Raw genomic sequence first — 9434 nt, forward strand, 5'->3', positions numbered from 1 at the left:
GTGTGTGTGTGTGTGTGTGTGTGTGTGTGTGTGTGTGTGTGTGTGTGTGTGTGTGTGTGCCTGCATGCCTATATGTTTCTGGCATGTGTGTGTGTGTGTGTGTGTGTGTGTGTGTGTGTGTGTGTGTGTGTGTGTGTGTGTGTGTGTGTGTGTGTGTGTGTGCCTGCATGCCTATATGTTTCTTGCATGTGTGTGTGTGTGTGTGTGTGTGTGTGTGTGTGTGTGTGTCTGTGTCTGTGTTTGTGTGTGTCTGTGTGTGTGTTATTGTGCGTGTGTGGTGGGTGGTTGGGGTGTTGTTCAGCATTAGGCCGACTGGAAACGACTGGACAGGACTGAGCCCCAGACCCCCCACCCATAAGATGTCTACCTCTGGAAATCTCATTGCTGTTTATTTGAATTACGGGGGCTGAGAGGAGAGGAGGAGAGCTAATGAACTCCAGGCCTCTAGGCATGTGCAAGTGATCAGAAAACAGCACTGGGCTCGCTGGATTACTGGCTGCCAGCCGCCCTCCCATCACAGAAACATTTGGCTACATGGCCTCTTAAATGCAGGGAGGACATATGTGTATTGTGTGTCGTAAACTTTGATGCATTACAGAAATATTGAATAACCGAAACTATAAAAATATAAAGAAAGTGCCATGGGATACAGATGATAATGCACTTGTGAGAAAAAAGAAATATGTAATTTTCATATTTTTATAAATATAAACTTTTATTGCAGTATGGACATTTAGAAAAATACATTCACATCATTTCAGATTAACAAAAATTCCAAACTAAGATTTAAAAAAGGGGGAGAAATGACCAATGGTTTTCCAGTATTTCCCGGTGGCTCTTTTTCTGTAAGGATTTCAAAGTAATGCTTCTCATAAATCTTAACAAACTTCTAATTAATAATGAGAAAGATCAGAGAAAATGTACGATCATACTATCAATATTTGTAACTAGGTAGTAAATTCTACATAATTAAATTACTCTATATTTTACTCATGGTCAATATTTTTTATTAAGGGTTCAGATTAATTGCAATTATAATAACACCTCCTTGATTAAAATTGTTTGGGCTTTTTGAAATAAACTCATGACTGCATTCTTATCTGAGAAATAATTAATTTAAAAAGTTGGTTGAGAGTTGACTTGATATTACTGCATTAGTACAGTCCTTCAACCAACTAGGAAGAGAGATTCCTCCCCACTCAGTAAGGGGAACACAGTATGGATGAGTCAGAGCTACATATGTTGGCCATAGGGTTGAAATGTTCTCTTATGGTCATGTATTTAAGTACTTTCAGAAGCACTAGACAACTTTGACAAATGGGGTTCACATTCTCACGTCTATCCCTGGCAGCCCAGAAATGTGCCTGTGGAGCAATAGCTTGAGTCTCCAGCGCTGTGATGTCATTCCCTTTACTTCTACCCAGGGCTGATCACATTTGCATACAAATAATAATTAAGAAAAGAACAAAGGCACGAATATTTCACGACATCAGTGTGCTGTTTTTTTTTGCAACGGGACATATGTAGAGTCAGAGGATACAACATCCACCCACACACGTAGTTATGTCTACTCCAACCGGGCTCACTGCTGCTCACTCTAGCGCCTTACATGTCCCTAGACACACCGCAGATCGCTTTGGGCTATTTGGAAAAATATCTTTTATGTTTTATTAACAGTTTGAGAGACACAGCAAAATGTAACATGACAGCTTTGTCAAACCTAGATAACATACTTTGAGCTGCAGGATTATAAACAATTGACGGTGAAAAAGCGATCAAATGTTAGTCTGACCTTTTGATCACATTTCATTTCTTGGTCTCGCCAGTTACTCTTTGGATCTTGAATGAGATTCAACAAGTTAAATTGCATACATTGGTTAGGGTGTTTGTTTGAGCCGCCTAGCACAATAGAGGGGCTTCTTAAAACAACATACAGTCCCAATCGGTTCAAGTGTCATCATGGTGGAGTGAACACCAATACGGAACGATGCAACAGGACATTCTGTGTTGCTGAAAGGCACATTCATGTTAGTTTGTTGTTTTTATCACCGTTAACATCAACACACAATTGATTCTTTCCCAGGTGATTCCAAAAGGAACAAAAGGTTGGATTGCCAGTCACTGGAGGAGTTAAGTAATCGAGGTGCTCACTGAGGTAAGACATTGCACAGATCAACAGCATTTTGTGCTAATGCGAGACCTATTACCGTGTGTGTGTGTGCAGCCCTTTGGTAAAGCTGTAGTGGTTTAGGCGACTATTTTCATTGAGATGCTTTCACTCTTCCCCCTTCCGAATGACCTTTATGGTTTGACCCGCGTGACGCATTTAGTTTGGAGCCACATCCCGGTCACATGACTTAGGGCGCTCCAACACCTGCTCCGGCACATCACGTTCACTCAACAGGAAGGAGCAGGTGTTGTCTATAAAAATGCACATTTAAAACGAGGCTCAACTTCACGGCGCGAGTAACAGTTGTAACGTTGTGTTTTATGGCTAGAGCTTGAAAAACAATCTAGAGACGAGATAGGAGGCGACACATGCGGGGCTCACAGTGTGAACCAAATGTGCTTGTGTGTACGCAGCGCACCGGAAGAGTCCAAGGAACACGATGCCTGCAAATAATTTAACATTTCAAGGAAATGAATGGTAAAAAAAAAACACACAAACACGCACACACACACGCACACACACACACACGCACACACAAACACACACACACACACACACACACACACACACACACAAAAGTAAAAAGATTCACAATTTCACGGACGGGGCTTGGGGGGGAGTGGACGGGAGTGCTTTGCAGAGAGGCTGCCCCCCCGCCCCTAAAGGTCGGCCATGTCCTCGTCCATCTGCACTGTCTGTAGCTTGGCCAGCTCCTTCCCCTCCACCGCCTCCATCTCCCCGCACATGGCCCGCACCATGTCGCTCACCCCGCGCACGCCCTCCCCCTTGCCCTCCGACAGGCTCATGTAGCCGCTGTTCATGGTGGAGGCCAGCAGGTGGGCGGCGCTCGACGGGTACTCTGAGTGGGGCTGCAGGTGGTGCCCGTTGGGGTCCGTCTGGGCCATGAGGGGGGTGCTGACCGTGAGGGTGGTGTACACCTCCGGCTCGGGGCTGGACGAGCTGACGTTGTGCCGCGGCCGGGGCGCCTCCCCGTGGCCGGGGGCGTAGCTGACCTGCCCGTCGGGGTCCAGGTGGAGGCCGTGGTGGTAGGAGGCGTAGCCCCCGCCCCCGCCCTCCTGGGGCTCCTTCTTGATGGAGGCGTGGCTGCCGCCGCCGCCCATGCTGTACAGCACGGTGCTGTGGTGCAGCGGGGCCATGCTCAGCTTGTCCTGCTGCTGGAAGGAGTCCTCGGAGGAGGAGCTGACGTTGTTCAGCGGCATGTTACCTGGAGGGTGGGGGGTGGGGGGGGGGGGGCAGGGACACCATCAGTCGTAGCACACCTAGCATAACGCCATAATAACACGTCGCACTTGGATCAGGAGTCTCTTCCGCTGACGCTCGATGACGCACCTTCTCTGTGAGCAAGTCTAACGAGCAGCAGGACCCCTTCATGGCTGCTGTGTGTCTCACACACTTAGCGGTATTGGGGTTTGACCTTGGGGAACCCTGAACGCTTCGGGGAGGGGGGGGGGGAGGTGGCTATGGTCAAAGCCCGCCAAGGAACAACATAAAGGTTTATTTTCCCTAAATCTCCCTGATTATTTATCGGTGTGTACGCTCTCTGCTTCATGTCAGAGTAAGTGCTGTAGGTCTGCTGCCCCCATGAGTGCCTCTCTTGGCCGGCTGATTGTATGAAACACATTCCCCTCCGCCAGGTCTGGAAATCAAGAGTGTAATGATGATGAGTGATGCTGACTGGAGATCCTGGATTCTATTCCTCTCCCGGGCTTAGAAGGGACCACCGTTGTGGTCGATTGTGTATGTGTTTGTGTCCGCATGGGAATTTGTGTGTGTGTGTGTGTGTGTGTCTGTCCATGTGTTTTATATGCAGTAACTTGGGCTCAGGCCCAAACACAAACCAGCCAAGACCAAATCAGCTCTGAGCTATCGGCTGACTGTTGTGTTTGCAACATTAAACGGAAACTCTGTACGAAGGCTGTTCTGGGCCTGGCGTTAGCTCTGACCCCGGGCTTAAAGTGTGTATAAAATATGCATAAACAAAGTGGGACTTTTGATCCATCAGTGGGAGACCGGTGGGTGGATGCCACTGAGCTGTACCCACGCGTCGGCCATGTTTCCTGGAAACCCACCTTGTGCTATGGAGGAGGAGGAGGAGGAGGCTGAGGGGAGCTGCAGGGGAGGAAGACCCACGTCCCGGTCCAGCAGCGTGGCTCTGTCCCCGTCCGACCCGGCACCGGGCCCCCCCACCAGGCCGTAGCCCCCCATGTGGAGCCCGCCCGACGAGGAGCTGAAGGTCAGCACGGAGGCGCCCCCGTTCTGGACCCCCCCCATGCCGTGGACCCCCTCCAGCTTCACGTCCCCCCCGCTGCCGCAGCCCGCGGAGTAGGGGCTGTACTGCAGGTTTGAGTCCTCGGGGGACCCTCCCAGCCCCTTGTCCTGTCCCTGTTGCCCCATCTGCATGTCCATCCCGGGGCAGCCCAGCAGCACCCCTCCGTTGGGCCGCAGCGGGCTGAAGGCCAGCGGCTGCAGGCCCAGGTTCAGCCCGTTGAACAGGATGTTCCCCGGGCCGTGGAGGTACGGCGAGCCGCCGGTGTGGAAGGCGCCGCCGTTGCCGTTGCCGCTCCCCAGGCCCCCGTTGTAGAGGCCGCCGCTGCCCGAGTGGGGGGGCATCTTGATGTCCCCGATCTGCTGGATGACCACGCCGCCGCCGTCCAGGGACCCCCCGTGGAGGGGGGCGTTGCCGTGGGTGATGGTCCCGTCGGAGGAGTTGGAGAGGGGACGGGGGGAGAGCTCCTCCTGGCCTTTGCTGGACTCGTCCTCCGTGCTGTGGTTCCCATCCGACTCACTAAAACATGGCGGACAGAGGGAGGGAGAGCCGGTCAAAACAACGCTCTGAGGAGGCTCTGAGACGCCTCTAGCACGGTAGGTTTACATTAACATTTAGGGCGACGATTTCATCCAAAGTGACTTGCAATCAGTACGTTTGTCAGAAGAAAAGGATGCTGACGATGAGATATTACTCTTTCTATAGAGAATATACACAATGCAGATGTCCCATCGTCGTCCAACAGGCTGAGCTGTTAGAAGAAGATCAGGGAACCTGGATGCAGGTCTGAAGCACCTCAGGGTTGAGGGCTTGTCAACAAATTCAGGCCACAAACTAACCAGCATTTCAATGCAAACCACCTAAACATTAAAGTGAGGCGACAGGCGGCTAAAATCCAATGCTGTTTATAATGAATATAATATTATCTTTCTCGCTGTGCTACTTGTCTTCAAATTGATATTTTTAGGTTTTTCCAGTAGAGAAGAAATTTGATGATATCAGATAATTACCTGATGTTAATTTGGTATTTAGAAATAAAACAAGTAAATTAGGCTTCAAAGCAGAAGCTCCCCTAAAACCATATTTCTTTTTTTTCTCAGATAACCGGAAAAGGAGTTTCCAGGGAGAGGAGAGTTATACACCATTTAAGAAGACATAGACGTATAGTAGTACTGTTTCGACCGTGAAAGCCCTCCCATCTGGACACAAATAACACGGAGCGCCTCGGCCGCCACTTGGAAGCCATTTGGCGCACTAAATTCCGGCGTGACAAATGCCAGCAGAGAACAAATGGCCCGAGAAATATGTAGGCCGTTCTTCTTTCTTTTCTTGTTTTTTTCCCCTCCATTACTTGCTTGAATTACTCATTACTGATTTAACTTTTTTCCTTAGCAGAAGGTTATGCTAATGATAGGTTTAAAAAATATCCTAATTTTCCCAGAGTGATTCAAGCAGCTAGATTTCCCCCACTTCTGAATGAAGAGGCACGAAGAGCAGAAGAGAAGACTCTTATAGAGTAGACCTTATATTAAGGATTGATTGTCTTTTCAGAAGAAGATCATATAAAAAAAATGTAGGCAACGAAAGAAAGAAGAAAGAGTATACCCATTTGGAATGATAATAAAATAAACGAACACTTAGGAAGCTGGGGGAGAGAAGAGTATACGGAAGAGGGAGAGCGGAGGGTGGGGGCGTGTTTGTGTGTGGGGATGAGAGAGAGAGAGAGAGAGAGAGAGAGAGAGAGAGAGAGAGAGAGAGAGAGAGAGAGAGAGAGAGAGAGAGAGAGAGAGAGAGAGAGAGAGAGAGAGAGAGAGAGAGAGAGAGAGAGAGAGAGAGAGAGAGAGAGAGAGAGAGAGAGAGAGAGAGAGAGAGAGAGAGAGAGAGAGAGAGAGAGAGAGAGAGAGAGAGAGAGAGAGAGAGAGAGAGAGAGAGAGAGAGAGAGAGAGAGAGAGAGAGGTCACCTCCGCTGGGTGCGGGCGAGCCAGAGTACGAGAGAAGAAAACATTAAAGAGCGTGTATGTCTTTCTACTATCTTTGAAATGGATGAAAGGGAACGCTCAGGGTGAAGCTTTAAAACCCTTTTTGGAAAACAAAGTAATAATAAATGATTTATGCGCTGGAGACTCTTAGGCCCACACACAAACACACTCATAATCAATACGGTTCGTCTGGAATATGTTGGGCTCCATATTTCCTGTCATATGTTTGATTCGGGTCTTGATTCCTAATTCAACATTACATTTAAAATAGCTTTAGTTTAGGCTGACCTGTACAGTTCCCATGCTCTAAAGGCGAACGCACTTGAAACCTGATCTGAATGGCCACCGCTTCATATTTCAAAACATTATAAGCATGCGGCAAACGCTATACGCTTTACGCATTAGTTTAATCCTCTAAGTTAATGATTGGGGCTGTCAGGCTGCGTTAAGGTCAACTTGAAACAGCGTTCATTTGTGTGACTGCAAACTATCGCGATTCCTCCTGCCTCTATTTCAATATTCAATGTTGGTGCTGTTCAACATTAGGATTACTTTTGGTTGTGTTTACGCACAGGAAAAAACAGCGCGTATTGAACGTGTATTACCTCTTGGACTGCGCCTCGGACGGGTTCCTGTCCCGCTGCCGCCGGTTCTTGAACCAGTTGCTGACCTGAGTCAAGGAGAGTCCCGTGATCTTGGCCAAGTTCCTCTTCTCCGCGGGAGATGGGTACCGGTTGTGCTTGTACAGATCCTTCAGTGCGTTCCGGGACCTCTCCTTGAAACAATACACGGTCTCCTCCCCGTCCCAGATAGTCCGAGGCAGAGGGTACTTCCTCCGGAGACGGTACTTGTCCACGGCGCCCAGGGGTCTCCCGCGCGCCTTCTCCGCCTCGGTGTAGCGCGCCTTGTACCACAGGTCCTGCAGCGCCGAGTGGTTGGAGGGGCTGAAGCTGTGGTTCTCCAGGATGCTGTACAGCTCCTGGTAGCGGGCCTGGTGGAACGCCACCAGGGCCTGCGCCTTCAGTATGCTCTCGTTGCCGCGTAACAGGTCACTCTGCGGTAAGGACCATAGAAACCTGGCCAGCCGGTCCACATTGCCACCCTGTTGCAACGCCTCGCACACGCACGCCACTTGCTCCGGGGAAAAGGCCAGCGAGGAGGAGGCGCTCACCAGTAGATCCCCGTGGACCGTGTCTGGGTGCGAAGTTGCGCTTCGCTCCATAGACAACTCCGCGGTGTCCAGAGCGAGCAGCTTGATGCACTCTCCTTTGTCCGACTTTACATTTTCCTTCTTGATGTCATTCGCTGTTGTGACTTCTCTGAGAGAAGAAGACATTTTTCAAGCCTTCCCGGTAAGTCACTCCTCCCTGGTTTCGCCAAGCCTTCCTCTGGCCGATCAAGTTACCTTCTCGCCATGCGAACGCGATCGAATGTCTGACAGCAGCTGTAAGAGGATCGCTCGCCCCTCTCGGTTCCAACGTGACTTTTACTCTGCGGGACTGAAGCGAGGAGACACCGGGGTCTGGCTGCAGGAGAGCCACGCCATTGGCCGCAGCGCACTCCGCGAGGGAGGAGCGAGCGTGAATCCAGAGCCCAATATTTGGTTTCCAGCCGTCAATCATGTATCTCGCCGTGTTTGAGTGGCTCACCTGTGCAAGGTGAACGCGTTTCCCACCACGGACGCTCATGGACCTGATTGGTCCACATTATGAGGGGCTGCGACTCATCATGGTTTCACTTTAGTTTTTTTTCCATGTTCAAATGATGAATGAGATAGGCTATTAGGAAATGTGGAATGCATCACATGGCCTAATACTTCAAAAATCCATTAGGTTGAGCTGCAAATACCGCCAACAGACCTTACCGATTACTCTTGTATTAGCTTGTTTTATAGTTAAGAAAGAATCAATCAATGTCCTTAATCAAGTCCATTAAATAACTATCACAAAAATATTTTTAACTATGCCTTAAAACAAAAAAGGCACATTTCTAATTTTAGATGCAGAAGATCAAGTTGTCTTCGAAACATGTTAATAATAAAGGTTTATAATAGGGCTTCATTAGGACTTCATTCAATTCAAATGATTATCTTATATAAGAGAGTTACAGCCTTCCGGACTCTCTCATGTTTATTATTATGGTGTAATTGAAATAATAAAATAAAAAATTATACAAAGTATATTTTTCACACATGATTCTAAGGTCAATTTAACTATACACTAATTCATAAACTAACTATCCTTTTTTTATGTGAGGTCTGGCTTATTTTTATAAATCATATGATATGACGGCATCCTTTCTGTGTTATTACAGACCTAATGCTTCTTCTACACGTTGTGCATCATGGCAGCTCATCAATTTCAAGTAGGAACCTTCATCCTTTCGGCCGTTATTCTTCAATCTTCTTAAATGTTAACCTTATGAATTAATCATCAGCATGCTGCTCATCGTTTCCAGCTGACTCACTGAGACCCGGTGAGCGGTTCTGCTCTCCACTCCTCAGCGGCGCTGCTGGGAGGAACTCATCTACTGGGAACCCTTCTTATGAGTCATCGTTTCTTCCGACCTGTTTTGTGTGTAACACGGTGTGACGCCGCTCGTAACAGCATAACAAACCGCTTCTTCTTGATACATTCAACCGTACATTTTTAATCAAAGTTAAGGAGATGGACGACCAGGGCTGTCCGCGGTGTAAGACCACCAAGTACAGGAACCCGTCGCTGAAGCTAATGGTGAACGTCTGCGGCCACACGCTGTGAGTACAGCCTGTCAGCTTTACATCATCTCCCCATCACCTCAAAGTTTCAGCCCATCTCCATCCATCTTTTAAAAGCGGTTCTTAGTTCAGTGCCGTGCCACATGAATGGTGGAGCAGACGTTGCTCAGAGTTGCAACATCAACCTGATACATTGAGCGTTTAAACTAATATCATTCAGCGAAGACGATCAACCAGGTTGATGGCAGCCACGTTCTGCTAACTGTGTTCATGCATTTATAC

General features: G+C 48.5%; 2 protein-coding genes across 2 annotated transcripts in view; one reads left to right on the top strand and one right to left on the bottom strand.

Moving 5' to 3' along the window:
• Positions 1-688: 688 nt before the first annotated feature.
• Positions 689-7946, bottom strand: six4a (SIX homeobox 4a). The gene is made up of 3 exons (XM_030356685.1): positions 7042-7946; positions 4261-4976; positions 689-3395 (listed from the first exon to the last, which is right to left on the bottom strand). Exons 1-3 carry the CDS (start codon positions 7770-7772, stop codon positions 2830-2832), a joined length of 2013 nt encoding a protein of 670 aa, XP_030212545.1. The 5' UTR covers positions 7773-7946; the 3' UTR covers positions 689-2829.
• A 1034-nt stretch (positions 7947-8980) lies between these two features.
• Positions 8981-9434, top strand: part of mnat1 (MNAT1 component of CDK activating kinase) — a gene marked incomplete in the record, with an annotated part of 23811 nt that continues 23357 nt past the window's right edge. Inside the window, 1 exon segment of the mRNA XM_030356736.1 lies at positions 8981-9191. Coding sequence (XP_030212596.1) covers positions 9103-9191 — 89 coding nt within the window.

Source organism: Gadus morhua, chromosome 5 (genome assembly GCF_902167405.1).
Source record: "Gadus morhua chromosome 5, gadMor3.0, whole genome shotgun sequence".
NCBI classification, from domain to species: domain Eukaryota; kingdom Metazoa; phylum Chordata; class Actinopteri; order Gadiformes; family Gadidae; genus Gadus; species Gadus morhua.